The sequence below is a fragment of the Callorhinus ursinus genome, unplaced genomic scaffold, assembly GCF_003265705.2.
Source record: "Callorhinus ursinus isolate GAN/ISIS: 27379988/994484 unplaced genomic scaffold, GSC_fseal_2.0 scaffold11, whole genome shotgun sequence".
In the NCBI taxonomy this organism is placed as follows: Eukaryota; Metazoa; Chordata; class Mammalia; order Carnivora; family Otariidae; genus Callorhinus; species Callorhinus ursinus.
Window position 1 is genome coordinate 45,874,069 of NW_027397073.1, and position 23,598 is coordinate 45,897,666.

General features: G+C 40.8%; 1 protein-coding gene across 3 annotated transcripts in view; it reads left to right on the forward strand.

Annotated features, from left to right (window-relative positions):
* ZNF521 (zinc finger protein 521) overlaps positions 1–23,598 on the forward strand; it is a 272,409-nt gene that overhangs the window by 237,893 nt on the left and 10,918 nt on the right. For all 3 annotated transcript variants that reach the window (XM_025886837.2, XM_073898389.1, XM_073898391.1), the window contains 2 exons: positions 5,162–5,293; positions 7,987–8,102. In XM_025886837.2, the coding sequence (XP_025742622.1) occupies positions 5,162–5,293; positions 7,987–8,102 (248 nt within the window). The remainder of the gene's footprint in view (positions 1–5,161; positions 5,294–7,986; positions 8,103–23,598) is intronic.

The following is a 23,598-nucleotide window of genomic DNA, read 5'->3' on the forward strand; positions in this document are numbered from 1 at the left end:
TGGATTTAAAAATATATGTAAGGATATACTGGTATATGCATTCGAACTGGAAAAATTACAACCGCAGGGCATTTGATTCCTCTGTTTGGATTCCAAGGGCAGAGTGTACTCCCACTCAGATCAGAGCTTTTAAGTATGGCCTCTGCCACATGATGATGCACCGAGAAGGGTTTGTATCTTTGGACTTTAGCCTATAGATTTGTGCAGTGGAAGAAGCTGGAGGACCCTTCTGGCCAGTCTCGAGGGGAAATAAGAGAAGGAGTTCTACTTATAAACCGTTACAAATTGGTCCTCCGTAATGGCTGCAGTGTTGATAAGACGATATAAGGGGGCCCCCAGTGATTCCTGGGATAACAGCTGCATGTAAGTCAACCACTGAACATTTGCTTGTAGCTGCTCTAGATTTTTGTTTTTATTGAAGGAAAAGGAGTATAAACATGGGACACACAGTCTGGAGGCTGCTTAAAGTGTTTCTCTTGTTTAAAGCTTATATTGAAATGTCAGTGTCTTCTGTTATGCTAACAATTGCCATGTTGGAGCTTATAACTTGAGTTGTGCTTGAGCATCCAAATGGCAACTATTATTTTTTTCTGTTACAAAGCTGGCTGATTAATGGTTGTGTTGGTCCACGTTTTATAAATTGGAGAGATAGAAATGATCATTCCCCTTTGAACTGGCCTCCCATAAACAGATTTTGTTCTTACAGCACAAAGTTTTGGACATGATCATCACATTCCCGAAGGAAAGCATTGAGGTTGTATTGCAATTATGTATTCAGACTCTTTTCCTTTGCAACATTTAATAGCAAAGTAAATATTTACATTAGCATCAGTGTCTTCTATGTAGACTTGATTCCTGTTTACATTTATGTTCACACTTAAATGCAGATTAACAAGTGGAAGCAATTATTTGAGCTGAAATTTCTGTGCATGGGAAATTATTTCTCAATTATACCCACGCTATCTTTGGTCATGCTTTCAAGTGGTTGACCAGGATGGGAAGTCGCTGGCCTCCAACATGTTCTCAGTGGCGACAGCTTCACTCTTGCCCTTCCTGGCCTTGGACCAACAGTGCTGGCCACACACATGCTCCCCTCCACCAGCACACAACAAACAGGGCTTTTCTCTTTGTTCTGGAAAGATGCAGGTTTATAATGAAAGCTCCATATTCTTCTCATTCATTTGACTAAATTTACACTCTGATGTTTCTTTCTCCCTTTCCCTGTGCTAATCCCTGCTCTCACATGTACTTGGCTAGAATACACGTCAGCCTAGTAGTGTTCAGACTATTGCCCATTTCCTATGTAACCTTTTGGCCATCAGAATTTCAGTGTTGTAGTTAATAGGGTCTAGAGAGGGTAGTGCTTTTTAGTCTTTAACTTTCAAAGTCACCTACAAAGGCAAATTATACTCATTGTGGAAAATCTGAAGACTATAGATAAGCAAAAAGGGAAGAAAAATCTAGAAATTTCACCCATAGATCTCCTCTGTAACTCAATAAAAAAAAAAATAGGCTGCACTAGCCTATTATATCCTTAATGGAATATTGTAATGGTTATTAAATCAATTGACTCAGAATCTCTTTTTAATAAATGAGTCAGACTGTATTATCCAATTACTGTCAGCTGCTACCTTTCCGGAGAGCAGAAATGGTTACTTTGATTGAATTTTTAGGCTTTTGGCACCTTTAGGAAGAAGGGAGATAAAAAGACAAGGTGCAAGTTGTGGCTCCATTGGCAAAATCCCGAGCCTAAGGCTCAAGTTTGCCTGAAATCAGAGGTGTTGATAGCAGCACCTCATGAACATCAACTTTATTTATTTATTTATTTTTAAATGTGCCCTTTTTTTTTTTAAGGATTTTATTTGTTTATTTGCTAGAGAAAGAGAGAGAGAGAGTGACAATACAAGCAGGGGGAGTGGCAGGCAAAGGGAGAAGCAGGCTCCCCGCTGAGCAAGGAGCCCGATGTGGGACTCGATCCTAGGACCCTGGGATCATGACCTGAGCCGAAGGCAGACGCTTAACCGACTGAGCCACCCAGGCGTCCTGAACATCAACTTTAAATTAAAGCCACAGTGCAACTTTCTAGTTCCTTACCCCCTCCTACCAGATAGCAAGAAGAGAGAAGCTCAGTTTTGAAAGGAAACGGGGCTTACCTAAAGTAGATCCCCCAGTACTGAGGATTTTTTAGAATTTCCTTAAAAATTAAGACCCTGCTCTTCACCACACAATGTAAATAGAGAATATACGGGAGCTGAGTTAAACAGAGACTCTGAGGGTAAGGATAAACTTTTGAAATTCTTATTATAAATACATTTTCTTAGTTTGCCATTACTATCTCTGCCCTCTTCTTCAGTTAAAAAATACAAAATGAGTTCTGTTAACCGGTGGTAAAAATGTTCTGGGTCCTTCTGTCACTCTCTCATTATCCATTCGACCCTGTGTAAATAAGCAAGTGTGAGCACAGGGAAAATGAGTAGGGAAGTTAATAAAGGTGGGAGAAAGCTGTAGATGTGTGCCCTGTCTAGCTTAGAGCACACTGGCTTTCGCTTATCTACCATTTGCTGTGTAGTAATTCAGATATATTTTCTATCTTACTCAAATAGCTAGGAAAAGTTATTTGTTGGAAAAGACCTCTAACATAGAAATGAACATAGAAATGAAAGGCAGGTAGAACTCCCAACATGTTTTTTTTTTCAATATTAAAATGTGCTGTTACACTATAAAGAGTTCTGAAAATGCTGGAAGCTATTGTTAACATTGCTATCACTTAGTGCCTTCACCAAATATGGGATTCATGAAAACTAAGTCTGCACTAATAATGCATAAATGCTTTAAGACTTTGTGTCACCTTCTTGTGAATTCACTTGACTAAATTTAGATAATGTAATGGTTTGGGATAGAACTTCTCTGTTTTCAGGATAGGAAATAAATAAAAATTGATGAGGACATTTTCTTTGTATTCATACACATATATATTTCTCCTATTAGTTTTCCAAACAAAATACTCAGAGTCAAGAAACATAACATCACATTAAAGATCATTCTAACTTGCATAATTCACTTTGTGTTCACAGAACAGTCAGTCATTATCCCCTAGAAAGCCAACCAGGCTTATATATGTTTCTTCACAAATATTGTAAGGTTAAGAATTCTGGAACAAATGTGTATATCTGCTCACACCCATTGGCCGCATCTTGGTTCTTGTGCCAAACACATGATTTAAAGATGAAAGTTGAACTCCTGGTTACCTTCTTATCACCAAAGTAAGGTATGCAGCATTGAGGAAATAGAAAACATTTAAATTTGGCAAGTTTTTCTGTTGATCAACTTACTGACCTAAGTCCCTACAATCAGTTGTGTTCCTGATATTTCTTAATATCTAAAATTTGGAAAAATGTTGGTGACTTTAGGATTAAAAAAAGAGAGAGAGAGAAAGGAACAGATGAAACCTCTTGATCTTATATAATCCCTAACGCTTTTTGTATAACCCCTTGTCATGTCAATATGCACAATTAAACTCCTTCTTACATAATTATAATCAAGGAATTTACTGTGCCACCCAAATACAGAGTAGGTTTTTATCTCTTGTGAAATGTAGATAGTACTGGGTGGCTTAATTAGTGCTTTGCTTCTCTTTTTACAAATTCCAATCTTCTGCTTCTAAAGACTCATACTTGTGTGAGAAGAAAGATTAGGAATACAAATAGAGTGATTTTACTCCTAGTTAGCTAATAATAATTCACTTTGTAATTGAGCCTTTGTATTGCCAGTAATATCGGCGGGCGAAGGACTTACACGTGCGTGTTGTGTTGCACGGAAGGAGATACGTTTGGAGGATAGACTTGTTGCCCCCACGGTGTGAATATGCCTTTCATTCCCTAGACCGAGAATATCTGACACTCATGTTCCTTAATAACATTTTTAATCACTGCAAATAGGAGAAGATAAAAGTATAACTTGATAACAAGCTAGGTTAAATCGCAGCCCCTCAGCCCTTCCTCTCTCTGAGAAGTCGTCTGGGAGCTGGTGTATGGCAGAGCTTATTTGCTAAGATCCTGGACCCTGAGGCCAGGATGCCTGGAGTTCAGTTCCAGCTCCACCAAGTATTGCCCCTTTGACTCGGAAAAAAATCACTTAAACTCTCTGGGTCTCATTTTTCTCATCTATAAAATGGGACTGATTGTAGTTGTTAAATTAATTTCTATGTGTGGGCACTTAGAGAAACAGTGTCTAAAACAATTTAGAAAACACTAAAGAAATGTGAGGTGGTTCATTCTACTGCTACTGGTTTTCATTTCTTATAATTGCAAGTTGAAATAAGTTGGAATAATCTTTAAATTTTAAATGGCAGGAAGGTTTTAATGAGGACAAAAGCAACATAATAATGGCATCCAACAACAGAAACTCTTCACGTTATGTAGCAATTATTATTACATCAAAATATTTTTCTATCATCTTGTCCCTAAGATACAAAGAAAAATCCAGGATGAGTCAAAAGTGAGGTTGCTCGTAGAAGCTCCTTTGAAGGAAGGCAGTCTGGATTACCGGGTAAAATTAAAACTGTCTTACAAAGTGTAGAGAGAACACTGAACTGAGAAGATATGGGGAACTGGGAGTCCCAAGCAGAAAAAATAAAGCACTTATAGGATATGCTATAAGCATGAATAATATTTCAAAATTGCCTGAACATCTTGGGAAGAGAAAAAGAAAGTTGTGGGAATACCACTAAAAACGTTATAGTTAGAAATAGAAACTTGTAGAACCTTCTAAGTAAACCAGAGGAGAGGGCTGAGGAAGAAGCTGTCCAATTTTCTATGGGTCCATTATTTTAGGACTTCAGAAACACACAGCCATAAAAACATAATGGTGAAAAGAATACGCCATAATAGTGACATCTAATTATACCGGAAAAGCTGAACAAAATGCATTACCCTAAGACAAACTCTGCCTTCTGATTATCTTTGGAGGTTGAATTCCAGAAATGTTTTAAATTGATATAAATTCATAGGTAATGTGAAATAATAACCAAAACCCTTATACGCTACTATATATTTCTATTCGGTGATGGAAATCACTTAATGTGTGCTATTACAGTGAATTCACTCGTCTATTAAAGATGTGGGGGGTTTCAACTTTTCTGCTTATGTATTCTCCTTAACAGATGAAGGACTGAACCATGAATGCAAACTCTGCAGCCAGACCTTCGACTCCCCTGCCAAACTCCAGTGCCATCTGATCGAGCACAGCTTCGAAGGGATGGGAGGTACCTTCAAGTGCCCCGTCTGCTTCACAGGTAGGAAACTCTAGAAAGCTCCATGGCCAGATCACATCTTTCCTACCAAAGCATATCCCCACTGCTGCGGCCTTTTACGGATATGACTTCAGTTCAATTTAGGGAGAAGATGTTTGATTTCTGCTGATTAACATTGATTGCTGCCTACTTAAAGGCTCAAACGGGCAGGAAGGTTAACTGTCAGGATGAACAAATGGCATTTCAAGCTCTTGCAGAACTTTGCACTTTTCCATCTGGAAAAACGACATCCAGGCTCTGTTCACTTTTCTCCTCTTGGTGTTGAAAGGTCACCAAGTCAGAGAGTGCCTGCACCAAGCGGCTTCTGAATCGCAAGCCGTCTGACTAGAATGCAGTCATGTTACCCAGCCCATGTCTGTTATTGAAACACGGAGAATTTTCTAACAGTCCCCATAAGATATAAAAAAGATATTATTAAAGCCTTCCCAAATTCTTTGAACTAGAAAACAGATTAGATAAACAGATTAGATGAGGCGTTTATTTCCTATGAAATTGGATTTTAAAAGTAGAAGTTGCTATAAATGTACATTTTTGAGAAGAAACTTTTATTGGATGTTGTAGCACTAGAGTCTTCAGCAGCAGTGGCAAAAAAAAAAAAAATGTAAATCAGAAACTATAATTTGAACCCCACAGGGGTTGAAATATGATCACACACGTTTCTGGTACTCCCCCAACAGTGAGGAAGTTATTTTGGAAAATCCTTTGTGATCATTTTGCATATGTCTTGAACTTGATGGTCAAGCCCCTCAAGGCTATGTTTCCTCTTATTTCTAAAAAAAAAAAAAGCAAAACAAAACAAAAATATATCCTTCTCTCAAAACTGGCTTCTTTGTCTGCACAGCGAGATTCCAGACATTGATTATTAACCTTCTCTGTGTTCAGCCTATAGATTTCTATCCTGTGACAAAATAGGAGAGGGGCCATGTTCATTGCCCAGTTACCACAAGTAGAACTTGAGTGTCCTGATGGCTCTGTCTTCAACATTTGCCTGTGAGGCTCCTTCTTGTTCAGTAATTTCATCAGCCACCCCTCATGGAACTGTTTTTTGTTTTGTTTTGTTTTGTTTTATTGTTTCGATTTGTATTTAAAAATATGTATTGGGTTCGGGGTGGGGGGAAGGCTTGCTTTTTAAAATTCTTTTGTTTAGTTTTTTAAGTTTTTACTTTAATTCCAGGTAGTTAATATACAGTATTCTATTAGTTTCAGGTGTACAATATAGTATACACTTCCGTACATCACCCAGTGCTCATCACAACGTGTGCCCTCCTTCATCCCCATCACCTATTATACCCATCCCCCCACCCTCCTCCCCTCTGGTAACCAGCAGTTTGTTCTCCGTAGTTAAGATAAAAATATATATTGTTATATTTTTACCATAACATAGTATTTATCTTAAGATACCATGAGTCAGGAGTCTGAGTTCTTTATAAAAGCTCATAATAAGTCTTCATCAGGAGGACTGGGTCATAGATCGCCTCATGATTAAGACCCCTAATAAAATAGTTATTTGATGTTGTAGCCAGAAGCCTCATAAAATGTGCTAAGTTATATGGAGATTAGTTGCAAATCTGTATAAAAACCCCATTTCTTTTTGTTGATGTAGGTAAGAGACAAAAATGCATTAAACATGAGCAGTCTGCATTTTCTGTGCTGACAGACCTGAATTGTTTTAGTGTATCTTGAAGTAATTTTAGAAATAACAATTAAAAAAAAAAACAAAAAAAAACTTCCAATATAAAGTGTGTTAGGTGGGAGAGAAGAAATCTGAGTAGTTTTTTAAGGTAATGAGAAATGTGATTAAAATGTATGACTCACAAGAACAATATTCTAATATTTTGGGTTGGCGGGCAATTAGAATAATTTTAATGATTAGAGTGGAGTCAAAGTCAAATGCCAACATCTTTAATAAATCCTTTCCCTGCCTATACAGATTAATATTGTAGATACAAACTTTTTTAGGTCACAGTGCACCAGGCATCCATCAGAAGTCAGTTCTGCCAACCCAAACACTGCCTCTGGCATATACAATTTAATTATTAATAGTATGTCTCCTAGGTAAACTGTTACACAGTCTTAGGGCCTTGTTTTGTAGTCATTAAAATTGAACATGTTTATATTATTGAAACCCTTGCATTCAGTGTGTAGGCTGAGTTGATCTTAAAGTATCCAAAGAGAATTTACCTGCAGTTCTGTTTCACATTTATAGACAGTGCCCCAGAGTAGCTGTGGGATATAATTTTTAGCATTAACACATTTAAATAGAGAACTGTTTGCTAGCTATAACTTTAGGCAAATACAATAAACAGGGTTTTGGCATCTGTGATTTCTTAACCTGTGGGTTGCTGAGAAATAAGAGTCATTTCTGTTCAGACCGTGTTGTGCATTTGACAGTTTTCAGCTTTATTTTTAAGATTTATAGGGAGCGGGGCCTCGATAAACCTTTACTTTGGAGCTGTTTGGGTTGAATTAGGCACTTGGTAGAGTGCACTTTCACAAAAGCCAGCGACCCAACCACGAGCAGGTGTGACTCGGCCCTCCCCAGTCCCTGGCAGTGGTCACACCCAGAAGGTGTGCCATTGAGGTTGCTCAGTCTGGGGCTCTTCACGGGGAGACATCGACTGAGGGCATTGCAGAAAGAAAATAACCCAAAGTTCACCATCCTTTTATCATTTCAGTGTTTGTTCAAGCAAACAAGTTGCAGCAGCATATTTTCTCTGCCCATGGACAAGAAGACAAGATCTATGACTGCACACAATGTCCACAGAAGTTTTTCTTCCAAACAGAGCTGCAGGTAATGTCCCCATGAGGAGAACCGGGACTGAACTCAGTTGCTCTTCTTCTAGGCAACAAGGGCACTTTAACTCTGGATTCACAGTATCACTCACCCTGGGCCACCAGGATGCTCTGTGTGTATTGGGGCAAAGGGAAAATTAGAGGCTGGATTAACAGACACCAAAGTAATTTTGCCTCTGGCTGCTGTCAGTCATAAAAAGAACTGGAACAGACCTGTAATTGGACCTTCTGACCCAGTGTGATAGGCTTAGGGGTCAGGTTTATTGGACTGTGGGATCATTCACCTCGCTGTCATGGCCCATTCTCCCCAATGCTGTTTTATTCATGTTCTGTTCCCACTGGACTCCAGGCTGGATGGATGTCCAAGTTATTGTTGTCCTGAGGGGCTCAAAATTGGAAGGGAGAAGGGAAGAGAAGAAAGAAGCTGTACTCTTGTCTAGTATGTTTCTTCCACTTAATGGACTAGAACAATTATTACTCACTAACAGCCTCCTAGTTAAAATGTTGGCATCCAAAGACATTAGGTTTAGCCTTGAGTGTCCACTTGCTAGATATGTGACTTTGCATGGGTCCCTAATGTCTCTGAACCTCAGATACGAAGAAATGATAGACAAGTGTAACACTTATGGGGTTGCTGTTGGGTAAAAATGAAGTGAATAGGTCTGAATCTAAGGTACAAACCAGAAAATACAATACAAATTTTGGTTGGTTTTATTACTCTTGGCAATAGACTGGTAGTTAAAATATGGGTAAGAGACCTGGATGCTACCCTAGAAATGTTATTTATTGTGAAAGGAGAATTAACTCTTGTTTTGTTTTTTCTGTTACTTCATCTGAAAAATGGGCATAATACCTATCCTCATTTTTCTAATGAAATTATATGAGTAACATGTTTTTGCTAAATTTTGTTGGAGCCCTTAGAGGAGAATGGATTCGAACACAAACTTATTTTATTATTATGAGCATCATGATTAACAATAAAGTCATTTAGCCCAAAAGGGGGAAAGGAGTAATTTTTTGCATTGATTTGCTTCAACCAGATCTGGATGAAGCAGGAACTCAGAGCCCCACCCCTCCTTAGTTTCTCATCTTACACTGTGGACCCTGGGACAGCTTTGTACCTCCTTGGGCTCTGGGGAAGCCAGATTTATGTGAATTATGTGTCAAAATGAGGAATTTACAGTTTATTATCTGTTATCATTCTATAAGTAAACAAATAGCAAATTAAGGAGGTGAAATAAAAAATATTTGAAAGAATGGGTGAGCCCATTTCATTGTCACAATGGTGTCAGTGGACTGAAATTAAAGTTGCTGTCTTACTTTTTATCACTTCTAAATAGATTTCTACTCTGTCACATCTGGGAATTGAATATAGAAGATTGACCAAGTTAGACTATTGTCGAAAAGTGTATCTTCTTAATATAACCTAAATTTCTGTTTGAAAATATATTCTTATTACAATATGTATCAAAAGATAGGTCATTTGGGTTTTTATGAGTCTGTAAAGGATATGGCCGATACACCTAGTGATACTTAATTAGCATGTAAGCTGTGGAGCAGAATTAATAATAGGTTAAAATCAAAGTTGTAGAGATTCTATAGAGACTGACTTCTATCTAATGTTCTTGAAAAAGTTTGCAACAAAATTGCACCTTTATACTGTATTAGTAGATTTCTAATACAGCTAACCTGGTGGTAAGACTTCAATGTCTTTCATTAAAAGAACCCAACACTATGGCCATAGTAAGCCTGTAGCCCATGGTAGTACAGACAAAACTAAGCAGTTAAACACATCCTTCAGGACTCCAGGTTTCTTTTATAGTGTATTTCAGGGTTTCATGGAATGTACAGATTCATTCTTTTCTACAATTAGTATAGACCTGTGGTTTTCAAAATCTTTGATCTCAGGATGCCTTTACACTTAAAACGATTGATGACCACAAAGGGCTTTGATTTATGTGGGTTATTGTCCATTGATATTTCCATATTAGAAATCAAAATTGAAAGATGTTTTAAACACAAGAATATACACACATAAGATTCTACTGGCTATCAGAGAGATGATGTCATCACTTGTCAAATAGCCTCTAGAAAATTCTGCTGTGCACTCATGAGATAATGAGAGTGTAAAGGGCAAATAATGTCTTAATGCTATTATGAAAATAATCTTGACATAACAGACCCCCTGAGAGGATCTAGGAGACTCCAGAGGTCCCTGAGCCACACTTTGAGGACTGTTGTTTATAAGATACAATACAAAACACAACTCTTTCTGACTCTTTAAGATCTTAGAAGGTCAAACATGTCTCAAATCATTCTTGACTCATTCATTCAGATTATGATCTGGGCCACAATAAGACTTAGTCCATAATCCAAAGCTGTGAGCACTCCTTTTCTAATCCCGTAACTCAGAATCACACATATTTGGTCTTTTTTGGGGGAGGTGGAGCAGAGGGAGAGGAAGAGAGAGAATCTCAAGCAGACTCCCTGCTGAGTGCCGAGCCAGCTGCGGGGCTCAATCTCACGACCCTGAGCCAAAATCAAGAGTTGGACATTCAACCAACTAAGCCACCCAGGTGCCCTACATTTTTGGTCTTGATATGAATACTCAAGCTCAGTATATGCATCATCCCTTAGATAGAACAGTTTTTATAGTTAGTATGTGATAATTTTTAGAAAGCGAATACCACAGTCACTGGCATATCTATATAGGTCTATTTTCTAAAATCTCCAATAGTAGCAGTAGCTCTTGGTTTCACTTAATCTTAGCCAAAAGGCCAAAAAGCGATTGTGGCTTTTGTTTCAATACATTAAGAAAAATGGATCAGAGTTAACTTTACTTTTTCTAGTTTTGAGAGTGTTTCGATTTTTATGCTTTACCCTCAGGGGTTCACAGTCCTATACATTTGCTTTCATTACCCAAATTACCTTTACACCTGTGCTCAGAGGATGGAATTAATGTAATTTTTAAAGATTGATTTATTTCCTACATAAAAAGTGGGTATGATAACTGTACAAAAACCATAATAGTTTTGTTAATTTCTAGAATGAGGGGAGGAAATCAACTGAAATTAAGGTAACAGTAGAAAATTAAATTGGTAACCAAAATCGTAGGAGTAGAAAAATGAAAAATGAAGCCATTTTATCAGCCCACTTTGGTTCGTGCTTTGGTATGGGAAATAAATGCAAATTTTAAAATTGATACACATTATACATACCACTTGAACTCATATTCATCTACTTTTTTATGCCACTGAAGTTCAGAAATGAGGACTTTTCGTAAGAGATTATAAAACTAAATGTTCAAGAACTGAAATCCTATTAGAGATTGAAAGCATATAGCTTTTTTCTTTAAAGATTTTATTTATTTATTTGAGAGAGAGAGAGTATGAGCGAGGTAGAGAGGTGGGAGACAGAGGGAGAGGGAGAAGCAGACTCCCCACTGAGCAGGGAGCCTGACACAGGGCTCCATCCCAGGACCCTGGGATCATAACCTGAGCTGAAGGCAGATGCTTAACCAACTGAGCCACCCAGGCACCCCTGAACCACCCAGGCACCCCTGAAAGCATATAGTTATTTGACTCTTCTATCAGGGTGAGAATACTAGGGTAAATCTAGGATGAGCATTTCAAAATCACCTCATAATATAATGATGGTATATCTTTTAATGGCGCACAAATGATTTCATGACCATAAGTAATTTACATTTTTCTTACTGCTTATGCCCAGTTAAAAATGTGAAAGCATTTTTTTGTGATTAGAAGTGCTTTTTTGGGTATAAAATTATATACCCAACACACACACACGAGTGTGTATGTTCTTTTCATTGCTATTGCCTACAATACCAGTCTGAACTCAGATAATTCCTCATTATATACTGTTCATCTTCAGGAGACCAAGGACTCAGACATCGTCTTTTGGACATCACAGACCCCAACTCCTTTTAGAATTAAACAAGACAAAAACCTCTGTTTCTATGGAATACTCAATCTAGGACACACCTTTAGCCAGTGTGGAAGCTATGTTCTTCACATGACCCCTAACCCTTTCTGACCAAAAGTTCTAAATTCCAGTTTAGAGATAGATAATGTATAATTATTGGCAAGATATAGTCTTTTTCTTTTGGTAGAGTTTTCCCTCGTTTGTGCAAGGAATTCTAATATATGTCCACCTAGCATGCTGGTAGGGAAGATGTGCTTTGGAATCAAAGTGCATTATTTGAACTAAATGAACATTTTGTTATTTTAAAAGCAAGTGAATATGTTGAATGTTTCACATGTTTTCCTAATAGACCTCAAAACTTTTTCTGCCGAACTTAGGGAAGCTGCTTTGAGAGATGGATGGTGTGGTCCAAGAATAATATCCCACAATGCATATTTGTATCCAAAGTGGTTTATACAGGTGTGAGCAAGTAGTGTGTTTGTTAAAAATGCTGCTGAATAGGCCACTTTCTTTCAATATAGTAATTACTGTTTAATTGGTGCCTCTAGAAAAGCTACAATTCAAAGGCAGTGATCCAATCATCCTCTGCTGATGTGTCTTCATAGAAAGTTCCATCCGGCACCATGTTATGAATGTAATGAACATAGAGGGAATTCCAGCAGGAGGGAGGGGGGGATTGGCCTCCGTGAACTTCAGGCTCTGAGATTCTGGTATTTGAATTCCTTTTGAATCAAAGCTTATTGTGAGGGGTGCCTGGGTGGCTCAGTTGCTGAGCGTCTGCCTTCGGCTCGGGTCGTGATCCCAGGGTCCTGGGATCGAGCCCTGCATTGGGCTCCCTGCTTGGCGGGAGGCCTGCTTCTCCCTCTCCCACTCCCCCTGCTTGTGTTCCCTCTCTCGCTCTGTCTCTCTCTGTCAAATAAAGAAATAAAATCTAAAAAAAAAAAAAAAAAAAAAAACTTATTGTGATACGCAACCCTTCCCGTTCATTAGCTCATGAATGCAGTGTTTTCCGCACTCAAAATGCAGTAATCATCTGACATTCCGAAGGATACACCATGATTTTCTTTCCGCTATCACTTCGTTTAAATAGGCAATTGTCTCTTCAGCTAGTTTTCTTTTCTCAAATCACTTTCCCACCAAATTACATGATCTTGATGCATCTTTTTCACACCACAGCTTAACTGGTGCTCAGGTCTTATGATCGTACTTCTGAAAGAAAAATGAAGCAGTGCGCATAGGATGGGCCCTATAAGACAATACAGCATGGAAATGTCGCTGCTGAGCCGGTCACTGGGTCACCGGCTAACTTAGCTCCTCCCCTCAACTAGCCTTTTAATAAATTTAATACAATTTCTGTCTCCAGTTATTAACTAATACATGATGAGACATTTAGGAGTCCTTGTTAATAGTCAAAATCACAAGTGCTACGCTATTTACATCTATTGTCCTCGTGCCATTATTAATTAAGGAAATATATTTATTAATTAAAATACTTATAAAAATGTAACTTCATCATTTTAAACTGACCATGATCCCAATCACTCTATGACATGTCAAAAATAATTAGAAATAGATCATATTTAGTCTACTAGAAAAGATAAGACATGCATATCATTAGCCATTCTATGAGCTAATATGTAATAAACTGCTATAAGTATTCCAAGAGAAGATGCTTATTCTCCAGCTGGGAGACTCAAGAAAGACATCATGTGGGACGCATTCAAGCCAGTTCTGAAGGATGGATGTGTTTCTGATATCTGTGATTATGGGAGAGTTAGCCACCCATAAAGTCTCAAACGGTTAGTAGTTTAAAAAAATAGTTTCTATGGGTTTTTTCATTTGTTTTAATTCACTTTCAACTCTCTATAGGCAGCTTAGTACAAGGGAAATGGCGTCAGTTGCAGAGAAGACGCACCAGAGTTTGATTTTGGTCACTGCCACTTACAAGCTATCAACTGTGTGCTTCAGTGTTGCCATCTGTAAAATGGGCATGTGGGAAACAACAAGGCCTCCTGCCTAACTCCCAGGATCCTGGTGAGAGAGGGCAGCAGAGGAGCTCATACTGAGCACTCAGTGCAGAATGTAGAGCAAAACAGGCATTGGGTGAACATTGGCTCCCCGACCCTCTCCCTGCTCCCTAGTGCTGACCTAAGTAAACAAAATCAAGAGTCATCATTACTTAGAAATGAAATCTCTATCTCAGACACGTCAGAATTTTCCTTAGCTCTCTGCTCTAGTTCTACTGGAATAATTTCCCAATTAATCATACCTTGACATGGTTTCATGTTAATTGGTATCCAGGTTAAAATTCTTATTTTTAAACATTCATCTTTTTCAAGGGATTAAAGAGTCTTGGGCTTTTTTCTTTCCTTTTTTCTTTCTAGCATATAACCATAAAACAAAACATTTATATTTGCTTTCAGAAATGTATTTCAAAACAACCTGCCCCTTCTCTCCACACACCCTAAATTAAGGATAGGTGACCAAAAGAAAAAGCTTTATCTTGCCCCTCCATCAGAGACAAGGTGGGATCTGGGGGTGAGTTGGGGAAAGGTTTGTTTTGGTTTGCTGTCATATTTTTCTCTGAATCAGGCCGATCTTTTGTAAACTTGAGGAATGGAAAATTGTGCCTTTAAAGCTAGAAGTGCCCTTAAACTATTTTGCTTCTGATACTCCTCACAACTTTTGTGTATTTTTCAATTATCTTATTTTATTTTATTTTTATTTCTAATGGAGTTTGAAATTTCTTTCATTATCCGCACTCCAATTGTAAGACCCAAAACCCTGTCCTGCTTTGCCTCTTATCATGTGGTCTTCCTTGGGGAACCCCAGATTGGAACCCCAGATTGCCCTGTCTGGGCCTGCCATCGCTGGGTTCCGTAGTGATGGTCTGGGAGCACAGTGTGGGGGGCGTACTTCCTGTCTCCTCCTGGGCTCTCCCATTTCCTCCAATCCTTCGGACCTCCGTATCTCTTGTTCTTGGGGCTGAAATCGCAGCCCCTAAACACATCAAATAGCTTCAGGGATCTCAGGAGTATAAATTGTGTCAAGTGAGCATGTGGGTCTGGAACTGGTCCCTTTCTCCACCACCTCATTTCTCTGCTTTGTGGGCCTGCGGGGCTTTTGAAGTAAATTGGTGCTCCACCAACTTCCACTTAATTTGCTCAGTGGTTAAATTGATCTATCTCTTTTATTTGATCGAATCTCCAGGAACTGAATCATTTGCATTGATTTATTGATTGGTGCTATGTTTTCACCATTACTTTTGATCACTTTCAGCTGTTAATATTGGATAATTCAATCAGGATTGATTGGCCTTACCATTGAAGGCAGAAAGTTAATCATATAGGACAAAGAAATAGAACATGGCTAACCTCAGTTTGACTGTTTTTCATTCACTCATCCTCTCTCTCTCCCCCTTTACCCCCCCCTCCTAACATCTATGCAGTAGTACAAAGCTAAGGTTTTTCTTGAGGAAAGAAGGGAGTTTAAAATTTTATAACATTCACAGTGCATCTAAAGATGAGGTAGCTTTATTTTGCTTTTTTCTAAGCCTGCGTCTAGAAATTAAGCATCCAGAAAGATAGATAAGCATGATTGTCACAATGATCTCATTTGGACTAAATGAGTAAATGCATTTTCAATTACCCATTTTGTACCAATAAATGCCTAATCTGTGTGTGCATGCTTGGAGGCACGACGTGGGCTCACCTTTTACTAAATTTGGCCCTCACTGCTTCACCATGTGTCCTGCTAGTCAAATTTTCAAGAACCAAGTGGTTAATATGACTGAAGGAAGGGCAGCAGAGGTGATTGCAATAAGCTAAAACCACTTTATTTACATCTGAATTGTTTCTACAACACCCCAGCTCAGTTTTTTAAAATTCTCCATCCATTAATTTCTTGATGTTCATATCGATGGCTGGTTTTCGCTATTAAAAGATGGAGCACCACCTCCTCGTTCTAGGACTCATTCCCTCCTCCAACAGCCCTGTTGTTAGCGATCTGCCATTACATTATTTTTTTGTCTGGCCCAGAGTTGACGACAGATGGCCATCTCCGAACTGCCATCAGTGCGACTTTATGGAGCATCCAGCTAGGGTGTACTGAAGAGCACTGTGGCCAGTTCCACAGCCCCCTCACAGCCCCCTCACAGCCCCCTCCCTTCCCACCCCCTGGAAATGTTCATCACCTCTGCCACATTCTGCTTTGGCTGGGCTCTAGCTGGCCCCACCACCTTCTATGTCGCCAAGACAGCCTGCTGCCACGGCGCCAGAAGATCTGCCTCCTTTAGGGAACGAGAAACTGCGGGCATGATTGTCCTGTAAAGACAGAGCTCTATCTGGCCACGTTTGTATTCAGATCCTTTGGAGAGATCTGGAAATCCCAATTTCTAGAACATTCTGCAGTCCAGAGAGGCACGTTAAACTCCCACATATGTTCCTATTTTAGACGTTTGCTCCACACATGGATCAGCTTCCTCACGTTAGCAGAGACAAAATGCCAAGAATAGACCCTTTGTGTTTACCAACTTTTACCCGACTATTGGAAAACACCACCTCCATATCCAACTGTTGTGACAATTAGAGAAAGAGAGATGGTAGTCATGGACTTCAACTATAAATCCCTTGAAATGAGCAAAGAATTCATGCCAGCGCCTTCTGATCCATCGATGTGGCGATCCATCGGACAGCCGCGTGAAATGAGCTGTTGCTGTGCATTTGGAGAAAGATTGATAGGCTGCTCTTGATCGAGTTTGCTAAGGCAAGGCAGCTTCAGAGCCAAGCGTGTATTTTAAGAGGAATTCACATTTGTATCCTTTATTGTTATATTTGCAGCGAATCTACAGCTCGGAACAGGCTCTGCCCTGCAGCTATGAAAGAGTAAGTTCCCCTTATTGGAGAGAGAGCAGTGTTCTGTAAAAGCCCGAGATGTGGCGGGCGAGATGAATAGTGCTTAAAAGCAGTATTCACTCGCGGTGCTGTCATTTAGAACAGCAACTCCAAGGCTTTAAGCGGGAGTGAAAGGCAGGGTAAACGAGTCCTTTAAAAGCGGTGAAATTTTAAACTGCCTAAAATAACAGGCCTCCTTCATTGATAACTTCATTGAATGAGCGAGTAGGAGAACTAACCAACTGGGCAGGAACTGCCTTCCCGTAAAAGGTGGAGAAAAGTGCGCAAAAGGGAGGCTCTTCCCCAGTACCCAGCGTGGCTGGGAGGCGGGCATCTATCTTTCACGGCCCCTCCTGCTTTGATTCGGTCCCCCCAGCTGACAGAAGACCACCTCTCACTGGAAACCCCAATCGCCTGTAAAAGGTTTCCTTTTTGACATTGCCAAAACTTAATTTTATAATTATCTGACTTACACCACTGGGCACATCTGCTAAGTTTGTGTGCCTTCTAGACACATAAAAGGCTATGGGGATACCATTAAATATCAGCAGTGTGCTTTGCTGTGCTTTGAGTTTCTAAGGGTGAAAGGTGATTGGGCAGGAAAATAGAACAGTCTATTTGCTGTGAGCCAGGCACTAAGACCTCACTCCCATACTCAGTTATAATTCATGATGGAACTGGTGGGCAGCCCTCATCCCTCTGTGGAGTTAATGCATCTCCACTGAAGCCTGCTGAGCACCCTGCGTCCCCGCCCACCATCTGTGCCTTCACTTGCAAGCTTTCCCTCTCCCTTTCTCACTCTTTCCTGAGATCTCTTGGTATTATCGGGCCACTACTGCTTCGGAAAGGTGGCTCTCTGAAACGGGACTGCCATTTAACTAGGAGAAGAGTTGGAAGGAACGCATTACAGTGTTGTTTAATGTCTTGTTTAGAAAATGTCCATCGGAAAATGGACAAGGAGGCAGCAATTGCCTTAAACCAGTGGCAGACTCTGTGAGCCGGGGATGTGCTGCCAACCACCAATTAGTAAGAGGCACCCATGGTCTGAGCGTGGTGGGGGGCCAGGGATGCAAGACAAGGTGGCTGTTGTGATTGGAGTTATGCCTGTTCCGAACCTGAGTCCAGAGTCCAGAGTCAAATCTGAGAAATGTTTGTGCCCTCTGTCCAGTGGCTCAGGCCAGCCCGTGGCGTGAGCGCCAAGCCAGTCCCCACACCCTGCCCCATCTGTGATGGGATGCCACCCACCCTGAGGACCAAAGCTAATTGCCCCGGGGCTCCACAAGCCTCAGCTCAAAATGATCAAACCCTGGGCTTCGCAGAACCTCACTTGTGGTGACTCTCGTGATTTGTGTGGTACGAGCCACCTTCTGCAGCAGAATGGGCAGAGATGCCAAATGCCCGAACTGGCTACAGCCCAGAGCCCCAGAGCAGGCAGACAGGTTTGTCCTCTGCCTGCCCCATCCCCTCCGGGGCCCTCCCCCACCACACCCCACACCCACACCCCCACAGGGAGCACTGAGGGTGACGGGACACAAGAGCATGCGTGTTCGCACAAACGATGAAACCGCGCCTCCTCGTTCCCGGCCGCCCCAAGATTAATTTGTAATGTTTCACAGTCTGTGGCTCTTAACACAGTCTGTTGTTAGTACTCTTTTTTAAAAGATAAATCAAATTCAGGCCTGAAATACCAGTGTATGCATTTAACAGATGTGACGCCATAGGGGACCTACTGTGTTATAAACTGCAGAAATGGCCTTTTTATGCTTCAGACTCGGGCTTATTCCAAAGAGGCTTTAGAACCACAGCGGCGAGGTGAGAGGTCACACATTAAGACAGTAGCACCCACACGTAATTCAGCCTTGTGTGTAATTGGTTCAAAAATCTCATCCTGATGTCTGGGTGGTATTACATCGCCTCGCTCACCCTCCAAAGGGAAAGTAGGGCAAGAATGGCTGTACTCACTGTCCAGGTTTTCCTGGGTGAAAGATCACTTTGAGATGACACAGCTGAGTAGTCAGCCTGAAATCCTGGTTGGTATTTTATTAATTTTGCACCAAGATAAATCCTGAAATTCTGACAAACTCCATGACAGGTGAAATTCCTTCTTGCAGAATCTGCTCAGCAAGAGGCTGCTCATTTCATTCTGTTCCGAGGCAGGCAACAGGAGGGCAGCTTTATAATCAGCCCTCAAAGGACCCCCAGCCGCCCCAGAGTCTCGGGCTGATTGAATAACTCCTGGGCCTCTTCCCCTAGGCCTCCATCAGCGGGGGTCCTGTGGAAAGCAATCTCCCGCAGACTGGCACTGAAGTGAGCTTTAAACCACCATTTTCTGCTCTCCAGAGGAGCCTGGAGTACTAAAAGATAGATGGGCTGCAGATATTTTATGAGAAACTGTCAGAAGAAGAGCAGAGTAAATGTTTTTTTTCTTCTTCTTCTTTGAGTCACACACTACATCACTGTTGAATTTCTCCCAGAATCTTCTACATTTAAAGTAAGAAATTAATTGGTTGCTAACCTTTCATTCCCCCTCCTTCTTCTTCGTTGTCTTCCCCCTTTTTTTTTTTCTTAAATATTCACACAGAGGCCCTTTGCTTAACCACAGTTGCAGAAAATCAGTACCATTTGCAATGAAATATTTATAATGACAGAATGAAAAATTGGATTCATTTTCTGGACTGTAGCCGAGCAGCCTGCAACTTTGCGCAGCATTGTTTAGCATCTCTGATTCCTCCCCTTTGTCGAAGTCTTTTCCGAAAACAGGCCACACGTCCGCTTGCCTGTGCTTTGGAGGGACACCTACACCAAACACAGAACCCATTTCGACTCCTAGAAAAAAATTAGGGGAGGAAAGATCGTATGTTTTGTGGGGCCGGGGGGTGGCCCTTGGCGGTGGCCCGCGGAAAGGTGGTGAGGATGGGGAGCTGGTCAAAAGGAGGAAGAGGCCCAGCTCTGCAGGGAGGAGCAGGGAGAAGTTTCTAAGGAATACAGGAGAGTCTGGTGTGCACTTCGTGGCGGAGCACAAACAGCAATCAGCATGCCACAGCATCTGGGGGCAGATTTATAAGGGGAAACGGGAAGGCAGAACTGAGGTGTGTAAATACACACCTAATATCAGAGCTCACCTTCTTTTCTGCCTTTAGTGTTTGCTGCATAGGCTTTCCATTCCACGTGACCCTCATACTCAGAGTTGCTTTCTTTCTAACCAGGGTTGATTACTGCTTTTTGTTTTTTGGTTTGGTTTTGTTTTTTTAAGAGATAAAGACCAAAGGATTCTGCTAGAACAGTCCGGCGCTGTATTTCAAGCAAGTTCCGCCTCACAAGTGCAAAGCCACAACAATACATTCGTTCTGATGACGGGACCAGATTGGATTTGTAGCAAGATGCCTATGAAGTAAATCTCAGTCTCCCAAATAAGTTTTTCGCTTACCACACCACAGACAGGCCGGGAGAGACTGTCCGTGTCTCCTCCCTCCCTCTGTTGTAGGAGTCTACCGAGGGATCTCTCCCCTGCTAAGGGGGCCTTCTTGGGCTTCCACGCCAGCCCTCTGGGTTGGCCCTTCATCTGTCCCCTTTTGAAGCCCTGGGTTTAATTAGTTAGCGTTGTTTTCTTTTGCTGGTGTTGCCAAAGTGGGAACAGTCCTAGTAGATTGAAGCATGTATAAAAATAGTCAAACTCAGATCTTTGGGTTTCATTCACTTGAATTTGCCTCATGCATTGCCAACTCCGCAAGATCAATAATCCATATTTTATTACACAATGTATTTGAATTAGCTCATTCATTCCATCTGATTAGCCCTATTTTATTCATGGAGAAGAAAAATAATAGAAACTTACCTTCACTGCTCTACGGCATTATGTGAAAGTAAAAGAGCCTTCAACACTATAAAAACATATTTATAAAGATGTAGAGAATTAATTTCAGCATTTGTTTCTCCTAGGAACAATATGAATCACATGACACTGCCTTTTTGTTGTTGTTGTTTTGGGTGATAACTTTAATGCTCACATCTCTCGTGTCAGTCGTCAGCCTGGCGTGAGTGTCCTATAGCAGGTCTCTCCTCTGAGTGACAGCTCTGAAAGATAGCTGGGCTAGAACGTCTTCTGTTGTACGCCTTTGGAGAGATTCACCTTAAGTGATTTCACCCTAAGGTCATTACCTCTTCTCCATCCATGGATGACCATTTTCAAGAGTTTGGAAGGCTTACGCTTATTCTCTTTGAAGCAGAATCAATGCCCAAATTTGGACGTGGGTATTGAGAAACCCTGAACAGGAAAGGGCTCATTCATTACTGGGATCTCTCTAGATGACAGTGCATAGTACAACTTGTAGGTGACACACACTTTCTCAGAGGCTTGGAGTTTTTCAACAGGTTTCTAGATTTGTCTTTGCATTGCATCCAAAAAAAAAAAAAGATTTGGAGAAACATGCTGACAGTGAGCATGAAATGATGTATGTTCTGACACAAACTGCATTGTCACTTAGAAATCTAGCCTGAAGTTATTTTACTGTAGCATTTCTTTGATTCAGGGGAGAAAAAGAATTTTCCTTAGAAGTGTGTGTTTTAGGATGTGACACTGCCTTTTCTCCAGTGCTGTGCGTGGGTCAAGCAGATGTTTTCCACTTAGTCCTTACTCTTGCTCGCTTTCTTAAAGACCCAAGTTAAGGGTGGGGGAGTGGATTTTTTTTTTTTTTTACATGAGTGTTTCAATTTAGAAGAGTCTGAAATCTATACCCCAGTAAATGGAAACTGTAATAGTGTGTATTCAGAATCAGTCTCCTCTCTGCAAACCAGGACAGGAACACTGAATAGTGTTCACTTAGGTACTGCCAGATGTATTTCTGCATGGGACGTGGCTTGCTGGAGCCCTCTGAATGATTTTCAGTGTGATTAAGCAGACTGCTAGCAGCAACAGGCCTCGGGATAGAAGTAAAGAGCAGAATTCCTTGGTGAAGGAAAGTTGCATGTCAAACCCCGTCATCGGGAAGAGAATTGCCCAAATGCAGACTTCAATTGAATATCCGAGTTAACAACTCTCTGGGAATATCTCTCTTCCTCTTGTCCAGCCCCTTCTGTGTTGTGGCTGGTTTGCATTTGTGTTTGAAGTGCCAGGCGGCTTAATGAAGTTATTCTTTTATAAATTTTGCAACACTGAAGCAAGCATGAGGGCTTTAAATTAGAATAAGTGCCACTTCTGTATGGCAGGTTCCTTTGAGGACTGATTAGAATGAGGCCTCCCGTTGCCAGGCCCTTTATGCATGGCGGTGTTGCTGTGTGTGTGTGTGTACTTGTTTACAGCTCACCTTTGAATTTGCATGAGTATGCACCATGCCTGCTGCCTGGCCCTCTGTTAGTCAAAGCGGCCTTTCTTCCAGGATCATGTTAAATACTTCACTTTAAAGAGTTATTTTTTAAATTATATTGCTTTATTGTAATGAATTAAAATTAACTTGGAGTAGCAAATTACATAAGGATGTGAGGGTTATAGATTACTCTCACCATAGTTACAGCACATCTTTGTGCGGGGGAATTAAAGGGCCGTCTTTCTAGGAGCTCTGTGTGCCATGAGAGGTGAGGAAACTGTCCCACAGAGACCTGGAAAGCCATGTCAGAAAAGGTGCCCAGGAAGTGGGAGGAGACTGGGAGTTTAACGTGGGAGTTTCAGAATCACAAAGAGGCTCTTCTTGGCTGGGTGGAAAGTGGGGGAGAGCGCTGCCATTGTAAGACCTGAAAGATCCTGAGACAAGAGTGGATGAGGGACAAGAGAAAACACAGATCTACCCCAAAGACCTGACAAGGTTCAGTGTAGGAGAAGAGATAACCCTGAAGCATTCCTGATTTCCTCTCTTGGTGCCTGTGTGAACTGGCTAACAACCAGCCACCAGCGACCAGCGGTGATTCCAGGGGGTGAGGGGCTGGGAGCTGATTAAAGGGAAGGGACCTTTCTACAGTACACAAAAACATGCAGGGGGAAGAGGAGAGGAACAAACAAGCAAGAAAACAAGCACCCACCTTGAGTGTGAAATTGTTTCTCCTCTTTCCAAACCAGAGTTGTGTATTTTTTTTAAGTGAGAGACACCCGAATAGAATTGGGTTTGTGAAATATTTGCACGTTAAAAGGACTTTCTCAGAATTTAAAACAAGGGCTACTTGGGGCAGTGAGGGACAGAAAGATCACAGGCCAACAGCAGGGACTTTTCCTGTAGAACGCACACGCGTAGGTAACTTTTCCCCCCTCTGCACAGCACATGCTCAGGCCAACATCCCTCAGGTGTGGGTGCGCGCGCGCACACACACACACACACACACTTAAACTTCCGCAGTTTAATTGTGTAAATGATGTAAGTCAAACATCGTCCTCTCACAGTTTTATCCTTTGTATTTATATCTACTGAAGCAAATCCCCTAGTAGACAAGCATTTGGTTGCTTATGTTGAGGAAAGACTTTTTTTTCTGTTATTTTTAATGATTTATAACATGTTTGACTTACTCTTAATATGAGTTTACCTTCTAGAGAGTGTGGCAGTGTTTTTAATAAAGGAAGTAATACACTACAAGAAAGTGGCATTTCTTTTTGCTTTTTTCGAAGTTCAATAAACTATTTTTCATAATTATTGGAATTTGGTTGAAGGGAATCCTTGTCCATATGGAATGGAAAAG